At 42.0% G+C, this 23,530-nt stretch overlaps 1 protein-coding gene across 1 annotated transcript in view; it reads right to left on the bottom strand.

Annotated features, from left to right (window-relative positions):
• Nucleotides 1-2,139: 2,139 nt before the first annotated feature.
• The window catches only part of SAP130 (Sin3A associated protein 130), a 24,341-nt gene continuing 2,950 nt past the window's right edge, over nt 2,140-23,530 (bottom strand). The window contains exons 2-20 of the mRNA XM_019473389.1: nt 22,508-22,743; nt 21,748-21,906; nt 19,903-20,014; nt 18,250-18,374; nt 17,299-17,423; nt 16,563-16,713; nt 16,264-16,354; nt 15,878-15,982; nt 14,666-14,807; nt 14,273-14,394; nt 11,006-11,308; nt 9,809-9,986; nt 8,425-8,529; nt 7,306-7,667; nt 5,618-5,866; nt 5,182-5,307; nt 4,114-4,217; nt 3,312-3,425; nt 2,140-3,092 (exon numbers count right to left, since the gene is read on the bottom strand). Of these exons, the coding sequence (XP_019328934.1) occupies nt 2,934-3,092; nt 3,312-3,425; nt 4,114-4,217; nt 5,182-5,307; nt 5,618-5,866; nt 7,306-7,667; nt 8,425-8,529; nt 9,809-9,986; nt 11,006-11,308; nt 14,273-14,394; nt 14,666-14,807; nt 15,878-15,982; nt 16,264-16,354; nt 16,563-16,713; nt 17,299-17,423; nt 18,250-18,374; nt 19,903-20,014; nt 21,748-21,906; nt 22,508-22,743 (3,068 nt within the window). The 3' untranslated portion in view covers nt 2,140-2,933. The remainder of the gene's footprint in view (nt 3,093-3,311; nt 3,426-4,113; nt 4,218-5,181; nt 5,308-5,617; nt 5,867-7,305; nt 7,668-8,424; nt 8,530-9,808; nt 9,987-11,005; nt 11,309-14,272; nt 14,395-14,665; nt 14,808-15,877; nt 15,983-16,263; nt 16,355-16,562; nt 16,714-17,298; nt 17,424-18,249; nt 18,375-19,902; nt 20,015-21,747; nt 21,907-22,507; nt 22,744-23,530) is intronic.

Genomic DNA, 23,530 nt, shown 5'->3' with positions numbered 1-23,530 from the left:
GGGGAGCCGCGGGCTCCCCGGCCGGCTCCGGCCCTTTCTGACAGCCTCGGCCTGTCCCAGCCCCGCCCAGCGCGGGTGGGAGCTTCCCGGTGAGGGGACGGGCGCGAGGGAGGCCCGGAGTCCCGTTCCGCCGAGGGTTTCACGGGGGCGTTCGTACCGACACGGCTCCTCCCGCGGGCTACTTCATCCGGCCTGGCAGGACGAATCGGGAACAAGGGCAAACCCAAACTAATTTTCAGTCGCTGTTGGCACTGGGGTTTTTGCTTGCAAGACGGTGATAAAATTAGCCCTGGCCGCCGAGCAGATTTTATTTACAGCGAGACGTGAAACACTGTTCCGGCGGTAGCACGAAGATGCCGAGTGTCACAACTGCACCAGGACAAAACCTACTTTTTTAATATTTCTAACTGCTTCCCCTCCCCAGTGGGGCACCTAAACCCTTCCCTCGACCCATTCTACTCAACCCTATCAAAAATACCACGGAGAAGTAGTTACTCCATCGATGGCTTTAGGACATATTGTAAAAACAGAGGCTCAATGTACACTCTCAGAGGAGAGACTTCTCTCACAGCTGGTTGTTTCAAGTAGTTAAGTCTCTGGGATGAGGATTACTGTAAAAGCCAAGGTGTTCTGGCTGTATGAGGTGTTCTCCACGTACAGCAAGTTGTGTGATAGAGGAACCCTGCAGCAAACCCCAACGCTACTTTCTCATTTCCTTCTAAGAGCACAGGCAAAACACTTAAAGCTGAAGAACAGATTTTGCAGATCCCAGTATAAGCACATGCACGTTCAACCTCAAGAGACAAGTAATCTTAAAGAGCTAATGCCAGTTTGTAAAACGGAATTTCTGTACGCCGTTCCTGATCTAAGCATAAAGAATAAATAAGAGGCAAAAACACATTGGTTGGAGAAATCCAGCTGAACGTCTGTGGATCTTACTTCCTCCTACAGAATCTAAATGGTTTCCGCAGCACTAGGACAACACTGAAATTATTACCATTCTAAGGTTATGGAATAGCACGATCCTTTTAGTCTAGATGATAGCTTTGAATACCAGCTCGTGAAAACTAAGGTTACTACAGGAGTCTTTTCAAAGAATCAGATGAGAATAGCCTAGAAGAAAGGATTAAGAGCAAGTTTTCAACTTCTGCAGTCCTTAAAAGAATCCTTCCCCCCCGCCCAAATACCTCAGCCTTTGCTGGTAATGCCTTGGATTTAATCCAAAAGCCCTTTGCCAATGATGCAAAACAGTTCTCAAGCCTACAAGAGGCAACTTTAGAATCGTGATTGCAGAGTCTTTACGAACCCGGGAGCGTTGGTGGTGTCAGTGTGTTATTACCATGACAATGTCAAACAAATACTTGACCACGCATGTTCTGTTCCTGAAGCACAAGAAATACAAGGTGATAAGCAGCAGTTTATTTGATTCCCACCTTTTCACATCTTACCTCCCGCATTTTAATTTGTGCTGTGCCAGTCTCTTGCCTTTCTTGTAAAACTGTAGGGATATTTTGATGGTTTCTTTCTTCTAGCCAAGGAAATTAGCAAACAATTATCGTAATTTTCCTATTACCAAAGTTACAATATCATACCAGAATTGTATCTTACAATGCAAGTGTTATTTTAAAAAGTAAAATGAAGCTAATATGAAAATGAGACTGTGTTAAAAACACAGGAACAGTGTGAATATGGACATTCTACTTACTCCACTCATTAAAAAAAAAATCAGAAATAAGGAATTAAATACCATTTTTTCTAATCTAAATTCTTAAAAGAACTCAGTTCTGAATAAAGTCAAGACAACAGCTCTATAACTGAACGAGGAAAAAAAAAAGTGTTCTTAAAACAGAATTAGTTCATGAAACTGAAGCCTCCTGCTGAGGAGACTAAAAACAAACTGATTTGGCAACCTTTCTGAAAAATTAAGGTTAAATGCAGAAGTGCATGGGGGCAATCCATATTGCACCTTTAGGAGCTGAAAGGTGAATTAAATTATCCTTCCCTCTGCAGCACAAGAGGCTGAGTGCTTTCCAACATTCTGTTTCTTCTCCCCAAAAGGCTTCTTTCAAGGTTTTAACTTGGTTTTGAGTTTACAGGTTGAATAGTTTCACTAGTATAAAGGTATACAAACTACTCACATACAAAAACCTCCAAGTCCTTTATTAATGTTTTCAGGATGTATGTGGTACATACAATTAACATTACACCAGCTACAGGAAGTCCTCTGTTGCAAGAGGTACTTCAAAACAAGTATCCCAGAGCACCAACAGACACACACGCACACACAGAGACACTACACAATCACTTTGAAATGATTTCCCCCCACACTTTTCCTTTTTTTTAACTTGACAGCTAGGACTTCTGAGCCATTGGAGATTCTGAATGCGGCAGATCTCCTAGTGCAGTGGCACTGGTTTAAGAAGGCTACTTCAGACACTGGAAGGTCAGAAGAACAAAAACTGAATGGGGTAACTGAAAGCGGTGTCACTTTCAATGCTTTGAAGCAGGGCTGCTGTCTGGGTCGATACCTGTATGTCAGCTTCCTGGTGTCCCCTGCAGAATCTTCTCCTGCATTACAGGTGTATATGCACCTTGTGTACATTTACCCCTAAGCTGCAGAACAGAGGGAGAGCACTGTCCACCACACATTGCACCACTAGTTCCAATTAGTAGGCACTGACACATCAGGAGGGTTAAACAAATGGGACTGGAAAGACTTTAAAAAGGGATGAGCCTGAGAGAAATCTTTGTTCATTATGACAGATCAGTGACAATCCCTTCAGGTCACCAGGCTTCACATGTCCATCTGTTGCCATCTGTTCCCTAAACTCATCTTTTTTATTCAGATGCTCTGCTTAAAAATAAACCCAAACTACAAAAAGGTTCAACTCATTCTGTACACGCTCTCCATTTCCAGAGTCATTATTCTGGCTTTACACCTTCTCCTTTCGCTTTAATTTGGATACTTTCTTGACAGTTCCATTCTTGTTTAGAAGCTTCAAAACACGATCCTTGTGATCCAAGACCTTTAGCATAGAGTCTCGAGCCTCATTGATTTGATCCATCACAAGTTTACACCTCTGCATATTCCCCTGAAATGAAACACTGTCATCATTAACAGCAGACCGTCTAGTCTAAGCAACCACTGTACCTTTTTGTAATACCACTTGTAACTGATGACACTGGAAACACAGGAAGTGTACCTATGTGATTTTTTTTTAAGCCAGCTTTAGCTCTTACTAACTGCAGCAGGATATTTTGTAATTAAGGGTAAAGCAGCTTTGCTGGGTTGAGAGGCCACAGGAACCTACCTGTATCAGTTCATTGATTCGATGCAAGTCATCATCGGTCGCTGCCTTTTTCTTAGGAATGAGTCCCTCCTGCAGGGCAGTCAGTCTCTCATACACATCGTGCTCCAGGTTTGTCTAAAAGACATTAGCACTTCATGAGAAGGTTCACCACTAGGCCAGAAAAACATTTGCCCACATTAAGAAAGCTACACAGAGAAGATGATAATCTGTTCCCCTCTCAGCTGCTCATGTTAGTAATTCAGAAGATGGAGCCTCTGACGTAGAGTGTGGCACTATCATTCTTACTAACATCCTATTTACAGGATTGCTCCACTTCTGAACAAACATGGATCCTAACCAGAACTGTTTCCCCTATTTCTCACAATACTATTCCAGGAATGCAGAGGTTTTGGGGAGTTTGGTGCTAGAATGCAGAGCACCTACCTCACCCCCAACCTGAAACAGAAGCATCCAGGAATGTGGATCAGTGCTGCCTCCTCAGATCAGCCGCACCATCCCAAACAGACGCTTCTTCAGACCTGTGCATCAGCAGGAGGGAGTTGCCAATTTTGATCATCTGTACAAAATACATCAGCTCTTATGTCTGGATCAAAATCAACACTCTACGTTTCCAAGCCACTTATGCCACATTCCTGAGAAAGGGGAAAGCACGTCCCACTCCCTTTGGGCACTACACACCAGCTCCTTTATGGTATCCCAATGTCAGATGACCGTGTACTGAGTTTGTAAAAACATCCTCCTGTCTTACGCAACTCTGTGTTCCCCCATGTTGTAGGAAGCTGGCGAGCCCCCATTCACCTACCAGCTGTAGTAGCTGTGCCGCACAGAGATGGACCTTCCACCCTTGTGCACGACAGGATACACCCTTCTGATTGGCAATCTCCTGTAGCATAGCCTTCTTCTCTTCTGTCACCAGGAAATACAAAGATATGTTATTCAAATTTCAAGAGTTTGCCAGGCCTCTCTTCTCAAACAAAAACATTAACCCAACTCTGGCCCTCCATACATCTTAATAAATGAGAGTGAGCAACGTTTTGATTCGGGTAGGAAAATAGCTACCCATCTGCCATGTATCTGACTGCTGCTCTCACTTATTAACAGGTTATCTGTATTTCCAGAAAAATTATATCCTGGTTTTTTTCCCCCCATTTAAAAAAAAAAAAAAAAAAAAAAGAAAAAAAGAAAAAAGGTAGTGCTCAGCGTTTCAACACCCTGCATGAAGAAGGGTCCATCCGTTACCACCGAAATATGTATCAACTCCCTCCTTGATGTATTTACACAGAAGTGAAAACCCAATCTGCTTAAAAACTCTAAGATACTAGCTAAGAAGCCTAGAAAACAATATCTGATCTCTATTTTCCTCATATTAGGAAAAAAAAAAGTCTTCTTTAAAAGCTCATTTGTTAGTTGACCAGACCAGTTATGCTAGATCTAGAATGCTTTTGATTAAACTGGCAAGTTTGTAAGGTAGTAAGAAAATCAGAAAACTAAACTGTAGTATATCACTATAGCATGTCACTTCTTTAAGGATTACTTTCTTTAGTAAGTTTCTATCACTGAATGTAAATACATTTCTCAATAACCGTACAATTTTTTCTTTTACAAAATCATAGCGAATTCCATGTAGTGTCCTTCCCTTCTTTCCTCCTTTATCTTGAGAGCGGAAGAGGATTTAGGCAACATCCGGCTAATGAAAGTCATTAGCTCACTTGATCAACCCTCGTTTTCCAAATTGTATTCAAAACCTTTTTGTGGGATTGCTTATTAACACCAGCTAGCTAAGAATGCTCCTAAGACACCGTTACCAGGTACGCTGAAGCGGTTCCATCCTGGATGAATGAAACTGTCAAACTACAAGAAGCAGACTGACCTTTTACCCGCACATCACTGTATCGCTGAAAGTGGTGGTAAGCGGCTTTCCAAGGATTGCGATAATGCCGGAGCAATGTGATAGGCGGCCTTGGACGCACAGGGACGTATCTTACACCTTCTTCATCTAGAAGAGGATCCAGGGAGAACTGTATTATTATCATCATCAAGCTGGTGAAAGTAGGAGATCAGCATGACACAGTAACTCCAGCAGAAGATTGGTAAGTACTACCTCATACAAAGTGATGCTCTATATATCAAGAAAAGTTATTTCCCCTGAACGTAACTATGCAGAGAGTGCTGAGAAACTGATATTTGGATTCTGTATTATTTGTATTTTCAAAGTGGGAGAATGACAGAGCACCTCCTCTGAGAAACAAAAGGAAGCAAAAATACAGATGTTCAAATAGGGAAAAAGACATTGGAGATGACATTACCTATATACTCCTTTGGAGGAGACTTGCGCTTCTCTGCCTTCACCAACAAGCTTTTGGCAGTGGATTTCTCATCATCAGTGCTGTTTGTTTCCATCATGTCCCCTTCCTCTGTGGAGATGACATGCTGCTGCTTACGGGGCTTCTTCCTCGGGGAGGCACCAGGTGGCAAATCGCTTGGAGGCATTGAAAGGTTGTTGGCCAGCAACGCCAAAGACGGAGACACAGTACTTGTAGGCAAAGGAGGGACTGCTGAGAGGAAGGAAAGAGGAAGAAAACCCAAACCGTCAGTAGTGTAAAGGTAACACGTTAACATTGTTTGAACACTACCTCCCAACAGTAGTTGCTGTTTCAGTGCACTGTGAGGAGCATGGACTCCGTTGTACGTGCACTTCAGCTCCACGTGTGTAGAAGGCCAGATATTAAGCCAGCAGCAATTGCTAGGACAAGCCTATACCCTAAGATCTTTAGGGTCTCACGTACAAAAGCATACAGAATGAGAGCAGAGACAATTGTCCCTCAGTTCCTTCATATTCGAAGCTTATGTTAGTTGAATGCTACAAAAAGGAATCCACGCTAACATCTATCTTGTGTTACTGTAAAAAAAGAAAAAAAAAAGCTATCTTTGTATGTCTGCCAGCACAGATCATATTCAAGAGCAAGCAAGTCCCTCTCCTCTTTGTAATGTTAGTAGAGAGTCACATACAATCAAATCGGGGCTGCAGTACTCCTTGCAAGAGTCTGCTTGTACTGCCAAGTCAACAGCACCACGTCAGTAGGTTACTGCACCAATCGACACACTCTGAAGTTGGGCAGCACAGCAGCAGGTAGCTTGAGGGAACACTCCTTGACAGTCGGAGGGAAAAGCTCAGTTGGCCATGACTAAGGCTGCAACAAAAAGTTTCTGGGATGGGATCTCTTGACAATTGGGCATACCCACAATTGCCAGTAAGAGACAATAGAACCCTGAAGAGCCTAACGCTATCTGCCCGTGCTCCAGAGACATCTGTAGCAAGCAGCTTCTTCCATCAGAGAACAACATACAGCTTTAAGGAGAGGGATGAAACCAACAACTAAAACAGAACTCTGATACCACATAACCCATGAACATGGAATGCATTTGTATCATTTTGCCACTGTATAGCGCCTGACCTGAGATCCGTAAGGATCTGAATTTTACTGATCATACCATCTGATAGCAATTATGGCCAAGTTGCTATCATAAGTAAGGCAATATAATGAATATTTTTTAAAAGTTCTAGAGAAAAAATATCCATGAATCACAGGAGGGCCCTATGAAGTCCTACTCTGGTCACTAATCCTTTACATAAAAGAAAGGCCCTTGGACCTGAACAGTAGGATTTGTGAGAAAACTGAAATTAACTGTACTGATTCATAATATATTGGTACTGCTGCTGAGCGTGTGCATTTTAAGCAAGGAATTCACACAGACTCTTCGGAGTTGGATCATTTGAACATGAACAAAGCAGTTGCAGTAACAAGTGATTTCATGGGAGATTAGGGAGAAGGCAAAGAACTTTGAGTAATAAGGCGTATGGGAACCCTTTGACTGGTATTCTGTGCTACCATGAAAGAGATGCAATTTCATTTTCAGGATGGAGGTGTTGAAATCCTCCTAATTTCTACACTGTCTCAACAACAGAAGAACCTGATGATTAACAACCACCTACCAGATACTGGTCGCATTATGTCCATAGGCTCCACTTCCTCTTTGATTTTTATCTCTGGTACCACAGGACCCAGCACTGCTGACAGGGCACCGCTCATGGTTGATGGAGGAGCGGGTGCTGCCACAATTGTGGTAGAAGTTGGTGGAGCGGCCGGGACAGCTCCTGGAATGGTGGACAGAGCTGCTGCAGGCTGCGAAGTGGGACTGGCTGCTGCAATGATGGTTGGAATGGCAGAGGGGGGTTGCTGAGAGGTGGGGGGGACCGCAATGGTGGGCTGCTCGCCGCCTTGATTAGACACCGCCTCCATAGACACAGTGACTGGAGTGGCCATGGACACATGAATTTCAGGTTTTGGCTTAGCACTGTAACATAAAAAAAAGCAAAAACAAACTGAAGTTAACTGCATCTCAGTCATGACCACCTAGCACAAACTGAATGAGCTGACCTGGATTCAGACTACCCAGTTTTTCCTGCACCCGCAAGTAACACCTGGCTCAGTAACACGTTTAACAACAGGAGAAGGTGTCATCTCAATTACATTTCCTCCTCCACTCCCTTTCTAATCCTTTGTATTTATTACAGACGGTATTTTCTTCCACTCACTGTAACAAGCAAATCTCATGACTAATTCCAGGTAACTTCAAAATACTTGTAAAAGGACCAATACAGTTTCACGATGCAGACAAGAGGAACTTTTACCTAAAGCTGTACTGCCTCCCATCCTCTGTTTGCAAGAGCTCCCACTGTGGCTAATAGTTATAAAACAATAAGTTGTAAAGCCACTGAACTCAAGTGAAGCAGGGTAGAAGCTCCATTTACCTTTCTTCAGCATTAATTTTCAAGTACTATAGAAAAAAAAAGTTGAGGCCTATCCTTTACAACAGCAGAGGGTTTTTGTTTGTTTCTATGAAAGCTCATAACCACATCTTTTAAGAGGCTACTGCCTCAGCTTCACAGCAGCAGAACTAGTCCAGTCTGTTCAAAAGTCATCACACTGACAAATTCAATATAGATTACATTTCCCAAAAGAAAGGAAAACGCTCCAATAGCCAGAGAATACAAATCAAACAAATATAATGAAACTATTGTGATGCAGTCAGTTGTTTCCTAAAGTCTTACCCAGCAGGCCTTGGTGATCCAGATGTGCTTCGCATAGTACTCTCGACACGCGTGCTAGCTACTTCAGGTGGCTGAGGTGGAATTAAGCTTTTCCGGACTGCCAGCCTGTAAAAGACAGACAGATCTAAGATTCCCGCCTCCCCAATGCAAAGACAAATACCTCTGAGAGGAAAGGAATCAACCCTCTCTTGCCCAAATCAGGATAGGAGTTACAGCTGTATCATTGCACTCTGTCTTCAGTATAACCGATTTGCTACAGAGGCTCATTTGACCTTTGAAATTAGATGTTATGTTTTATTTTCTTTAAAGATAAAATATTAGTTGCTCTGGCCTAGTCTCACCCCCATTTAGGGCTTCTGCAAGAATGCCAGCTTTACTTTCATCCTGCCAGTCAGAGCATCTTACTGAGACTGCCAGGCTCCAACAGTGGACAAAGGGAGGTCTGGCCATGCCACTGTCCTCCACTGCTATTTGAAGACTGAGCAAATCATCTGGAACTAAACTGTGCTCAGACAGGCATCTGCTTCGTTTAGTTGGACTAGACTGTGTCAAAGCCTGACTCAAAGACCTCAAGCCCTGAATGTGAATGTTAGGCAGCACAGGGCTAAATACAGAAAAGTATTTTAGAGACTATTCAGTCTCCTGTGGGGCTGGAAGTCAAATTGTTGTCCAAAATAATCAACCTCTCAAATGGAAACATTCTTTAGTGATCTACCCCTGCTTCTTTAATTTCTGTTTCAGTTTTACAGCCTGCAGCTTCTCTGCCTCAAAAAATGTTTCCACCCACCCAAATAAAAAAAGTATGCGATTTTAGTCTCGTAGGACACATCAGTTCCAAACGTTTTCAGTCATTAGTCAGGAGGAAATGCATTGTTAATTCTAAAGCTGTCTCTTGCCTCTTTATTCAGGCATTTAAAATTAGACAGACAACATAAAATATTTTAAGAGTTTAAGTTACTCCCTCCCTTTTTCCTAATCAGATTTCACAGCAGGGTACTAATCCTATCCTTTCTACTCATCCACATATTCTTCCAAGAAAAGCACTGAAGACAAAGCACGGAATTCTAATTTTAGTAGATTATGAACTCTTTGTTTTTATTACACTAAGCAAGAAAGCCTCAAATCCACTTTCCCTCAAAAGGTCACTTTCAAGAGCTAGGAGACACACTGTCCTTCTTCTCATTTTATTACTGACAGTAAGAGAAAACCATATCCTATCCTAGGGGAAGAAAAGAAGTGTGTTTCACAGATCAGCAAGTTACTCACAACCACTGCTGACTGAGTAATCTGCTAGAACTTTTCTTATCTCCACTGAAATTATTCCATTTAGCCAGGCTAAATCGCACAGAAGTGTCATTCACATGTCATCTTCAATTCTACTCACCCATCTGTGGCTGGTTTCTTCCGGAGAATGCTTGGGCGCGGGGAAGAGCCCTGGGCTGGTGCACTGGCACTGGCACTCTGGCTATGGGTTTGCACAACCGTAGTTGCTGCAGAAGCTGTGTTGAATGTGTTGCTAATAGGATTGGCTACAATGGTGGCTCCATCTGCCAAGACTACTGCTGGGAAGGATGGACATTGACACAGCAGAGAAGAACAAATACAGAGAGGAAAAAGCAGCAGTGACTTAAGGAAATTCGATGACAAAGCAGCTGTTTGCAGAGCACATGTTGTCCATGCTCCCTTGACTCCCTCAATCTTTAACTGCAGTGCTTTCAGGCTTTTCTGTAAGCAATACCTTTGCTACAAGCAATCTGATCACTGAACCTTCTGCAGGGAAGATGGAAACTACCTCCTGCCTAACTACTGCTGCTAGGGAAATAATCTTTTCCAGAAGAAATGGAAACCGCAGAAATCGCCAGGGAGATCACCAACACAACTGGGTCAACAGAATAACACTCCTGGTGGAGTCTACGTGGCAATACATGCCACTTGTAAGTAAGCACCATCAGCTGTGTTTATGTTCTGACCTTCTGCCAAAGCCTGTTTGGCCAACTAACTGATGCAGAGCATTGAGACAGTCAGGAGGTCACCAAGCAATATGTCTGCCAGCTTTGCAACAGCACGTTCTCTTGGTTGCCATATCCCTTTTCTTCAGTAAGTTCTTGGGGTTGCATCAGACCAATCGTTTTTAATGAAAGACTGTTTCTATCACAGTCCAAGATCAGGTTACCAACTGCTGAGGGTACCTGGCCGTATTTTAATTGCTACTGTGATCTAGTGAGTAGCCGGAACAGTTCAGAGAACATCACTGACTTGTAAATGACTTTTCCCACAAGGCCTTACTGAAGAGAACTGTTTAAGCTCAGGCACTACCAGTCTTATCCACTGAAGTAACCCCCATTCAAGGCTACCCACACATTCCACCCGGTACGCTTAAAAAAATAAATTAAGAAATAGGTAAAAAATATTTGCTGAGAGAATATGCATATGAATGTATTTAGTGTCCACTACTGGACCACAGAGACTATAACAAGACCATTAGTCAGAGTAAAAGAAAAAAAAATAAGCCAAATTTGTAGGACAGAAGTTCAGTCGCTCTGACTAGATCCAAAGCATGGACTTTGCTGGTTGCTCTTACCTGAAGTCTTGGTGTCGGCTTGTGGCTGCTGAGCACTGATTGGTGCTGGCTGCAGTCCCTGCGTGCCAATTGGTGCAGCGGGGTGGAGTCCTTGTGTCCCAATTGGTGCTGGCTGAATGCCCTGGGCACTGATGGGTGCCGGCTGGATCCCCTGCGCACTGATGGGTGCCGGCTGGATCCCCTGGATGTGACGGGCGTGAGACGCATCTACAGTCATCAGCTGCATGGGGTTGAGGTGGACGGTGGAGGCCACTCCTACGCCAGTCTGAGCCGTGATGGCCGAGTTGGGTGCCTGGGCTGAAACTGTGAGCAGCAACACAGACACCTTGTCACGCCTACCCAGTGGGTCGCCTCAGTTCCGCCTAGCACCTCTCACTCAAATATTTACTTTCAAAGACTATTTTGCTTTGAAAAATTAATTTGCCAGCCTGCTTGTTGCAGTAGTAAATTTGAGAGTGGACAGACCAGATTGTCTGCCAGAAGAATGAAACGTTACTATTTATTTCCATTCCATTTTCTATTTCAAATTGCAACAAGAGAGAAAAGATCCAAGTTTAAGTCCACTTTTGGTTAGACTCAAATTATATTTCTGTACCCAGCTTCCAGCCTCAGAAAGCTGTGCGCTATTCTTGCTCAGTATCTTACTTTACAATGCTTGTAAGTACCAACACTTCGCATTTGCCCTGCTTAAAAAAAAAAAAAAAAAAAAAAAAAAAAAAAAAAAAAAAAAAAAAAAAAAAAAAAAAAAAAAAAAAAAAAAAAAAAAAAAAAAAAAAAAAAAAAAAAAAAAAAAAAAAAAAAAAAAAAAAAAAAAAAAAAAAAAAAAAAAAAAAAAAAAAAAAAAAAAAAAAAAAAAAAAAAAAAAAAAAAAAAAAAAAAAAAAAAAAAAAAAAAAAAAAAAAAAAAAAAAAAAAAAAAAAAAAAAAAAAAAAAAAAAAAAAAAAAAAAAAAAAAAAAAAAAAAAAAAAAAAAAAAAAAAAAAAAAAAAAAAAAAAAAAAAAAAAAAAAAAAAAAAAAAAAAAAAAAAAAAAAAAAAAAAAAAAAAAAAAAAAATCAGAAGCCTAAGCCATTTCTTTTGAAAAGACAGTCTTTCCACAGAGCTTATCATTGCATCAATTAAAAACACCAAACCTTTGACTGAACAAAAGCAAGCAGAGACTCAAGTGCAAGTACCTTAAAACAGGTCTTACTTCCTTATCCCCTTTCCCCAGCCACATAGTCATAAAAACAAATTTTCCTTAGCACAAGTGGACAAACTGTTCTGAAGTTGAGTACAATCTTATCTGACTTAGAACAGGGCTTGCAATTATAGTCTGGATCCCACAGCTAAAATGAACACGCAATCTTTTTGTGGCAGAACAATGTTCCCAATGAAGCACCTGTTCTAAGAAGTTCAATTCATTTATTTGAATTACAGCTCTGAGTAACTACGATTCCATCTTTCCAGATCTACTGTATGGCACATTACACTTCTCCCAGGCAGCATTTAACAATGCTGTTAGACTACCTGCAGTTCCTGGATCTCCAGATTTCCACAGTCTTTACAGAACAGTACCACCATTTCTGCAGCCATACACAGAATGCAAGTGCGAACTTGCCAACAATGGACTTGCTTGCTAACAATGGAGAGCCCTCTCATCGCAGAACAAGCTGTTTTTCTCATTGTCACAGGATTTCGATCAAGTTCTTGTGCTGACAAGACACTCTAAAAACAACTGTCAAAACCCTGAAATCCAGCACCAGGTCCCTGAAAATGGTTTCTGTATAAAGTATGGCACATAATTTCTCTTAGTTGAACACCTTATGCGAAACACTCTTGTTGCAGAACTTTCCATCTAACAAAATCCTTTTTGGAGACTATATAAACACAACCAGGATTTGGAAAGCCAAAGCCAACATTCTTCCTCAAAATTCCGTATTAACACTCCTTATCTCAGTGATCTTTTAAAAAGTCTCCTCCGCACTTTTAACTAAGCCCTCAACTGGCTGTGCTCAGCACAGGTGCATGTCCCTCCTGACACCTTGTATTGTCTGCTTTGAGTTATCACCAGTTACTGCCATAATTAGTACCTTCAACTGATGCTTCAAGTCAATTTAACAAGCAAAATGTCTCTGTCAATGAGCTCCTGCTGAAGAACCTACATCTGCTTTTTTAAAAATTAGCATTGGCCTACCATCACCCCAATATGCTACCGAAACTGAAACTCCTGATAGTCTGCAATCACGTTCTATCAGGGGCTCTGTAACCACTCCTCAACCAGAGCTGCCAACACCAAGTACCACCACTCACCTGCACGTTCCCCTTTAAAACCTTCAGCCAAAGTGCAGGAAGGTACAAAAGCAGCTCACCTGTCCCCTTCGCAAGTCGTTTAATTATCATGAAGCCCACCTCAAATCCTGACATGACATAGTCAGGACTTGCAACTTCTCACTGGAATATCAATGACACAAAGAACAGGTCCCAGTAACTCAATTCTCTGTGTGTACTTTCCCATTCAGCAAATGGGCTTTGCCGCCTCCAAGTCCTTGCAAATTCCCTCTAGACTGCTCAAGGGTAACATGCTGCCAGCAGACACAGGCGTTCCATGAAAATCCAAATCATGCATATTCCTAGGGTTTGGATTGTGGAGATTATCACATTATAGAGAACAGTTCTAAACCACTCAGTTTTACCTAAAAGCACTCCAAATTTTGTCACAGAATGACGTAAGTTTGGGTTGACTATATGGGCTCACATTACACATGATTTTTTGACTGTCTGCAAATTACTGCAACAGTTCAAACACATTAATTGCTCCATTCTTTTAAATAGAACACTAATGCAAAAGTGTGCAATGCAGCTTATTTTTTCCATTTTTGGTTCAGGGTTTTCTCTCAAACTGTACACTCATGTGGAAAGAGACTAAAATAGGCTCGTCAGAACACCAGGGAATGAAGATACATCAAAGAGCTGGTTTGGTTTGGAAGAGTTGAAGTGTTTTGATTTGTAGAATTAAAAACTTTTACTTATAGAGATGCAAACCCTTGGATATCAAATGTGAAACTCCTGAGAAAACTGTTATTAGCTGTGTTTAGTACCTCTGAAGTAGTTCAATACCCCTTGCCCATGAGTTTTTCCCCTCAGCGAACAAGTCGCCAAAGAATTTCTGTGACAAATTGTCAGAATCAAGTATAAAAGCCTCTTAGCTTCTCCCATCACTAAAGCTCATGCATAAGCTAACAACTGAACAAAGCATCAAAGTCAGCTTGCCCCAAAGCTTGTCTTACCTGGATACTGGCGAATGGTGGACACCGAGCTGGTGATGGGGGTATAGGTGTGCGCAGTCAAAGGATAGGCAGAGGGCGGGTATGTTGGTAAGAAATACTGGAACTGGACAGGCACCGACTGCCTACAGGTATCAAAGAGAGCAAGTATTACACACACCATTTCAACAGTTCATCTGCAACCCCTGCCTTTGGGCCACTCCCTGAGTTTTGTAGTCTCAACTGTCATAAGCTATTGAGTATCTCAACTATCATGATTAATTCAAAACTACCAAATTGCCCCCACCCCAGGTTTTTAAAACATATTATTTCCAACATATCAGAACCTAGAAAAGCAGCAAGGCACTCAAAGCCTGCTCACACACACTCTAATTCATAGAGCTGTTATTTCCCCACCTGTTGTCATTTCTGGTTTCCATTGCTACCGGGTTTGGAGATGCCCGGTGACTAGAGAGGGGTATGAGATTACTCCTCTCTGCTGTGTAATCAGACTGGATACGGGGAGAAGTATGCGTGATTTGCTGAGGAACAACTTTAGCTGCATAAAGACAAACATGTAATCAGTTAACAGTCAAAGTAAAAGTTGGAAGACACTGCAAAGACAAGACTAATTCTCCTGGCAAAAACCCCAATACTACTCCTCCCCCCCACCAAATAAAAAACCACCCCATCCCCACATGAGTTCCTATCCGCAGAGATGATAGGTTTCCTCAATAGGAAGAAAGAACAAGGGAAATGAAGCATTTTTTATCAATTTGTACCGGAATAGAAGGACATTATAAATGCATATATGAGTTTTACTTGCTAACAGATTAAGTTACTCCAGTGCTCAAATGAATTTTTTTTTCCCCTTAGGATCAGCCCAATCCTTTTTGCTGTCAAGAACTTATTTATCCAAGTTTTCAAAGCAGAACTTGACAGAGACCAAGGGAAATGAGATCAAGGCAGACAAGTATACATAGAGGCCAAGAAAAGAAAGAACACACCTACAAAAGCTTTACAGGAAACACTGATATATCGAGATACAACTTCACTCCTTGGAAATTTATGGCAGGGAAAGATATTACAAGATTTCAAAAGAACAAGAAGGAGGTCAGCAGGAAAACAGAGATGAACAAGAGGAAACTTATGCAGTTCTGTAGGGAACACCTCAGGCAGATTCCACATCTAGGCAAATAAGTTTCCCACCTTTAGACCTTAGTGTTTTACCTCCAAATGAACACACTAACCAAACTCGACTAGGCTACACCTAACACCTCAAGAAGCACAGGAAGAAACTGATAAAATCAACTATGAAAGCCATATTCTATCACCAAGCTGTTACAACTTCCAGTATATACAATGCAGGTTCTGAAATGCCAAAAGGCCCAAGTTCGTCTAAAAATTCAATTGAGTAAGTTAATGAGCCACTTTATTACTTACTCCTAGAACATCTACTTCTTCCTGGTATTAAAAAAGCTGCGCCACAGTAGACCTGTTAATTGGTTCCTCCCAGCTTGAACCTATTTTCTTCCCCTCCTTAATTTGCTAATATGCACAAACACTACTAGTATAAACAGAAAATTGAAGCATCAGCTACACACTCTTCTTAAAACTGAAGTCACTCACCAACTGGGATGTTTGAGGTCGTGACAGCTGTAGCATGGGAAGAATGGGAGGGCATTGTCATGGTGACAATGGTGCTTGTAGGCGCTTGGGTGTGAGACACAGAACCTAAAGAAAAAGAAAAAAAGCATACAAGATCTTTCTACGGAGCCCTATCACACCAGTGTATCTATATCCAAATAAGAAGGGCAAAAACCCCGACCCAGACAACCTCCCTGAAGAACCCAGCCATTTCTCTCCTGAAGTCTGCTCATGTACTTCCAAATGCAGTCTTTACCATAAATAAAGAATCCTCAAAAGTAATCAGGTCCCACCTTCACGGAGGAAAAACAACAAAAAACCCAACAAAAAACACACAACTCTCCCACAATAGCATTATGAATACTCACCAGCTGTGGTTGCTGAAGCAATCGTATTTGTTGCCAAAATAGGTGCCACTGTTGCTGCTGCCACTGGAGTACCAGTACTGAAAATGGTTTTCTACGAAAAGAAAAGAAAACCTTCGAGTTAAAAGACTAGTGCATTTAAAATATTTACTTAGTATAGAATCATGCTGCATTGACTGTAAAGAACATGAATTTCTAACCCAATACTAACTCTTTTCCCAAATTTAATCTTAGCGCTCAAGATAGAAACAAAAGAGAAGTCTAGAAGAAGCAAGAGGGTTTTTTTCCTTCTTGCAGTTTACCTGAGCCATGGTGTGGAGCTGTGGCTTCTGTGTTCCTATAGCTGGGTGAGATGGTAGCGTAATCCGAGTAGCTGTATCCCTCGGCTGTGCAGGCCGCTGAATACTAATAGCTGCAGAAGGCGGGTGCTGCTGGATAGACAGGGTGGGTCGACTGGAGAGAAAGAAAAATAGTTATGAAGATAACCACGTGGATACTAAATATGAAAGATAAGATGCAGGGACACACGTCAGGCCTTGGTCTCTTTCTCTTTGAAAGCAGCACTGCTGTCGAAGACATGGTCAAGTTTCTTATGCTGCTTTAACCACACTGTTCTGTCCTCATCTTCTACAAGTACCCAACTAGGAGGGCAGACTTATCAATATCACTTCTTAAAAAAAGACTTCCTGTCAGGGATGCTTTTTGACATTCATGTGTCATTTTTTCACTGTGTCTTCATAAAACAGATGGGCTGAATTAGCCACAGGTTCCTACAACAGAAACTCTGCTCTCCAGGAAGCAGGAGATCACAACTGATCCATTAAGCTCTTTCCTTCTCAGAACACAGAGCAACAGTTCACGTTTACAGTAATTTTTATTCACGGAACTGAAAGCATTTGCACTGTCCAAGCATTACTATTTTTGTATTATATCATCCCACATCTAGAGGATTATCAGCTCTGGATGATTAGCACATATGTTTCCCCTTCCTGCAGCCTCTGTAAAGTCAGAGCACTGTAGATTTCAAAGCGTCTTTACCTGAGGGTTGATTCTGTAGCATGCGCTGCTGTTGTAGTTATAACAGGGGACTGAGCTCTTGTGGCCGAGACAGTTGCCACCACAGCCGGAGGAATAGTGCTTGAAGTTGTCACGGGAGGACGAGACTATAAAAATGAGTCAAAAAGAGACACATTCAGAAAAGAAATTCTGCTATTTAGATAATAACTAGGAATTACTTGGCTAAAACTGTTTTTTCTAGATCTTATCACTATGTTTTGGCATTCTAAGACATTTCCAGTCTTTCTGACTTGATCTGCAAGTTCCTAAGCAGATCTGTCCTGGTTTTCAAAGCAGGTATGTCATAGGAATCAGTAACCAACAAAGTTAACAAGACTGGATCCTTGAAGGTCTCTAGGAAAAAACCCAAAGGTCAGTTCCCTTCAGAATGAAAAGAAACTCTGATCCAAACATATACAGGAAATCAAAGGTGATTACATCGGGATCCTAGCTGAAAGCACAAAGTAAAGATGTTTAACTCTTTATCCTGACACTGAACACTAGTACTACTGTAGGGAGAGGCTATCTACAATCTTCTACTTATATGTGTATATAAGCTGAGATACACAGAAGCATATTAAAATGAGATTTTTTTTTTAATTCTACAGCAATATATATATTTAAGAATAAACCAACATAAGCATATCATACCAGACCCTTCAGACTTTAAAACTTCGAGTATATCTAAACTAAATCCTCTTCCCAGTTTCTAAGCACTTTGGAGACAGTTAAAACGAGTCTACGAAGGAAATAAAACCACAGAACTAATGCAACTATTTCACTTCTTGCTATTAGAAACTGGTACCCGAGAAACAGAATTGGAAGAGAGTTGACAGTAGCCTCAGCCCAGTAAATACACAATTACAAGTAAGTGCCAGGAAGAATTTGGAGCCAGTGGTCAGTGTTCTGCAGAGCTGCCTGGCTGCTACCTGCCTGGATTGGCTGATGAATGATGTGCTGAACTGCTGGCTGAGCTGTAGCTGCATTTGGCAACTGCGAAGCTGGTCTCAGGACTGTAGTTACTTTAGAACTGGACATCACTGCAGCAGCTGCTGCACCTGGGAAATAAACAAAGTGCGTTACAATATTGTGCACCCAAATTACTCCATTATGACCGCAGAGACAGACTCGGTTAGCTGGGATGTATTTCAGTTTGAATGAATTTCATATGTGTGTCAGTTCGGGTGACATTGGTTTAAAAGTAAGGCTTGCAACAAATATATGTAAGCTTCACAAAAGTATGTGGGGAAGGGTAGGTATTATTTTAAATGAATTGGCTTTATTGATACTTCTTACTCCCCTGTAATAACCTTATATTGCAAATCCAATCTTTTCCTATTCCAAGCTATGGAAGTCAGTAGAAATAATGCAAACAGTTTGATCACTGGGCTAATGTATAAATAAGTCACCTGATACCAACAATAATCTCCCTGCACCTGATCAAGTTCCGAAGAAAAATACATGTGCAATAGAAGAAAAACAAAACAAAAACCCAACCAACTTTTAAAGCTACAACAGCACAGGGCTTTGGTTAATTTGTCTGCTGTTGGCTGTCTCCTAATCAAAAGGAATTGCTGTCAAAGGCAAATAGCCTTGAAATCATTTGATGGACTAGACTGCATAGCTTCTATAGATGTTCCCAATTGAAATTATTACCTCAAAAGGTAATATTCAAGTTGAGAGAATAAAAGCAGGACAGAAAAAAAAAAAAAAACATGCACTAAGTGACAATACAAAGTTTGCGGCAGCTGTCCTGCAAGAATCAAGTGAACGAAACTACATTTTACTTCAGCTACAAATAAAGCTGCACAGTCCTTCCACCTACTCTAGTAAAAGATTAGGTCTTTGCTCGTGTCAATTTATTTTTCCTGAGTGACCAAATAACATCAAATATGAAAAGAAATAAAAATATAAATAGTACTCTGAATTCAGATCAGTCTAAAGTTGAACTAGAAACCCATCCCATAAGCTTTTTTGAAAGTAAAACTGCAGTCAGAAATCAGACAGACTGTATCGAGCACAGGGCTTCTTTTAAGGGGCTGATGTCCTGTTTTGTAAGCCGTAGCAGCCAAAACCCTGGGAGACAAAAGCCTGTAGTTAGCACCAGCATTTAACTCAAGGGTAAATGCAAATGCACACAACACGGTATGTTATCATGCACAAAAATGCACAAGTGATCCTGTGACAAGTGGGTACAAGAATATGCCTCACAACTGCTCAGGTGCCACTGTCACAGGCGAACAACACTTGCTACCAAGAACGTACATGACATTTTGCAGGACAGGTCACTCTATACCAGTGTGTATTTTGTCTTGAAAGTGTTCGCTGTTTTAACAGCACAGAACTAGAACAACAGACGTGCTGGTAACTGCCAGCATTTTAAACACTGTCACACAGTCCTGCCCTAAATGGCTGAAGGCAACATAATGCTTAAAAGGCCAGCAGTCACCTAATTATGCTAGCAGTTTTAACAGCTGACGTATTAGCTGCATTAGCCATGAGGAGAATTTTTAGAGGTGAAGGCTAGATGTACCTCCCCCGAGAGGCTGTGAACAGAAAACAGGCATAGCACAGCTTGATCTTTACCTCGGGGTAGGTGAGAAGCTCCAATGTGTAGCGGAGGCCCAGGAGCACTACTTCTGATGATAGACATCTGCACATTGGTAGCCATGATATGATGCAAGTTACTAGGATGCCCCTGCAGAGTTAAAGAAATAACAAAACCCAAAATAAACAATAAGCTGTGTTGACAAGAATTAATGCCTGCACTAACAGTATTACCATATCCAAGTCCCAAAGACAGAAAAGAGATTTTGTAGACATACTTGGTGTACAAAGGTTGCATGCTTTACAAGTTGAGTGGGGAAAGAGGCAGATGTTTCTACAGGATAAAGTTACAGAACCTGCTGACATTGTGTGTGGAAGATGTAAACATTTTATCTATTTCACTGATCTATTTTTCTGGTTGACACATGGGTGACAGTCAGTCAGCAGTCACCCACATATCAACCAGAGAGATGGCCTGTCCTGGTTTCGGCTGGGATAGAGTTAATTTCCTTCCTAGTAGCTGCTGCAGTGCTGTGTTTTGGATTTAGTATGAGAATAATGTTGATAACACACCAATGTTTTAGTTGTTGCTAAGTAGTGCTTACACTAGTCAAGGACTTTTCAGCCTCTTATGCCCTGCCAGGGAGAGGCTGGGGGGGGGCACAGCCAGGGCAGCTGACCCAAACTGGCCAAAGGGGTATTCCATACCATGTGACATCATGCTCAGTATATGAACTGGGGGGAGTTAGCCGGGAGAGGGGTGACCGCTGCTCGGGAACTGTCTGGGCATTGGTCAACAGGTGGTGAGCAATTGCATCGTGCATCACTTGCTTTGTATATTCTTTTAACCATTATTATTACTATTTGCCCTTCCTTTTCTGTCCTATTAAACTGTCTTTATCTCAACCCCCAAATTTTACTTTTTTTTTTTTCCTGATTCTCTCCCCCATCCCACTGGGGCGGGGGAGAGTGAGCGAACAGCAGTGTGGTGTTCAGCTGCCTGACAGGTTAAACCACAACACGGCCCTTCTGCCATTAGTGACTTTTAAGGCATAGATTCATACCACCTCTCCGGTAAAGTCAAGAGAATAGTGGAAACCTGGCAAATGCTGCAACAAGTTAATTCTACTTTCTAATAATTCTGGACTTCCCAGGGATATTAATAAAGATAAAAATCCACTGAAACTGCTGCACATCCTTAGCCAGCCTAACTCAAATCCACCTAAAGGCACTTTACATCAAAACCCTGAGACTTCAGAGCAACTGAAGTGATGGGCAACTGGCAAACTAGTTTCAAATCACAAGGACTGGCTCTGCAGTCCAAGTTAGAGGAGGGGGAAAAAAAATTTCTAAAGCATTATCTACACCTTCCCCCCCTCCAATTTTGTCACTAGTGGTTGAATAAGAATACACTGCAAAACCGTGAACTGTTCACCAGTCTCTTCTCATCTGCTCCCAGGAGAGCTAAAGAACACTGCAGTGATGAACCCCAGCAGTTTGTCTACACTAGAAATTCCCCAAGTGATACTGAAACAGCAGGAGCTTTTAAGGAAAAACTCAGCTGCAGCGCAGCTTTTGGATATGGCTCTGCTATCATAGCCTCACTGTGCTACGTCTGTTGGAGGATTACAACAAATCAGCAGCTTTCTAAAGAGCTAGTGATAACTGAATCTGAGGTTTAATGCTCCAAGCAGAACTGATCCAACAACCAGTGGCCACTGAATGGGGAAGCCTGCTGCCTCTACCTCCCAATGGGGAAGCCTGCTGCCTCCACCTCCCCTCCTGCTGCAAGAGCCCACCTCAGTTGTACCAATATTAGTATTGATCTGACCATACAGTGAGCTGGAACAGAAAAAAAGAAAAACCACAAACAAAAAACCAGACCTGTTGCCCACTGATTGTTGCCACAGGAATTGTTGGAGCCTGTGGTATGTTGCTTTCCATGGTCACAGTAACTTGCCCAGGAACCTTTGTGGGAGCTGAGAGAGTAGAGGGTGGAGCAGGAGCAATGGGCCGGCTGGGCATGGTGGGCTTCAAGGGAGGCTACAAGAAATACAAAGACAGAAACATTGGCAACTCCAAATGAGAGCTCAATGTTGAAGCAGAAACCATTTTGGGAGGTCAAAGCCTGGAGAGAAAGTCAGCTCTGCACAAGGATAAGTATGGTTAAGTATTTGGAGGGTAAGGATATTGGTCATTTAGAGCTATTCCATTTTCATTTGAGACAAAGAAAGGGCATCTTTTGTACTGGAAATATGCAGCTTCTAACATACAGCAAGAGTCACAAGTGGAATCTGTTAGAGCTATGGTATTCCCCTACAGACACTGGGTGTTAACAGTTAATTTGATATTCTCATCCACTCCTGCAGAGAAAAGGGAAGATTTCAGAAACTGACTGAAGTCACTCTTAAGAGATAAACAAAAGCCACCCCCCTCAAAAATAATGCTGTGATACTGTGAAGTCCTCTGTGTATCATATAGAACAGCTAAACCCACGAGGCAGTGTACAGTCAGTAGAAGCACGCACGGAAAGCTTAAGAAACAGAAGCAGGGAAGTTTTTGGCGTAATTTATTTTTGTTCAACACTCTAACTTGTAATATAGATTGTATTTTTTCCCATCTGAATTGTGAGCCTCCTCATTACCTTCATAAGTCCGTCTGAAAAGGAAAGTGGGACAGCTGGAGTCAAATGTGCTGGTGGTGCTGTCACTGTCACCGGGGCACCAGACTGGACAGGGTGGTGCTGTGTCAACATCTGAACCTGTGGATATGGCCGAACCACCACTGGTTCCTGCTTTTCTTCTCGAGGTTGTATAGAGCCACCAGGGCCGATGTGCTCTCTAGGAGCAACTTCTGAGTCACGACTAGATTCATCACTCACTAGCAAAAAAAAGAAAAAGGGAACTCTGAAGAAGAAGGTAAAAAAGGTTAACAAGTTTGCATTGGTCACCCACCAGGTCAGAGATGGGATGTCAGAAACAGTCTAAGTAAAAGAAATTCACCCTTACAATTAAACATATTCCAATTATGAAAACCCTAGGAACTCTGGCACTGCTTCTGCTGGTTCCCCTCAGAACTGATGGGCCTTGTAATGCTGGGCAACCTGGGGTCATCTCTGAGAAGTCCATCTGAACACCTTCTTCAAACAAAGACTGACTAATTTTTCTTTCAAATGAAAAATACATAATTATCTAAGTAACTGCCATAAAGTCCCACATCACACAGACAGTACTAAAGAAATCTTCATTTAATGTGTTATGTATCTGAATATGAAGCTGAAAAACAAGTATAAACCCTCCTGAAAATGAACCCGCTCCCCCCCAGTCACCTCTGGTAGCTTGCTGAAAACCCGTAATCTTGGCAGGGACAGCAGTAACTAGAATCAGGGCTCCCACCCCATTTTCAGCTACATGAAACGTTCCCAAATTCGCTCATCACTTCTGCTAAAAATACATAGAAGACGAGCTGGGGGGTGCAGGCAGCCGAGCAGACACGCTTAAAAGGAGCACAGGAGACACTCTGCCCTGACGTCGCTTTTCAGAGTCAGCAACTAAACTGATTTTCACGTTGCTCTTCCCATTCGTGACCGAGGCAGCTTTCGGGCTGGCTGCCACACGCCCGCGGGGCCGTCCCGCTCCTCCCACCCGGCGCGACCCCCCCGCACACC

The sequence above is a fragment of the Aptenodytes forsteri genome, unplaced genomic scaffold, assembly GCF_000699145.1.
Source record: "Aptenodytes forsteri isolate BGI_AS27 unplaced genomic scaffold, ASM69914v1 Scaffold278, whole genome shotgun sequence".
NCBI lineage: Eukaryota > Metazoa > Chordata > Aves > Sphenisciformes > Spheniscidae > Aptenodytes > Aptenodytes forsteri.
Note: the sequence above shows the minus strand (reverse complement) of the source record. Positions and strands in the feature narration are given on the sequence as shown.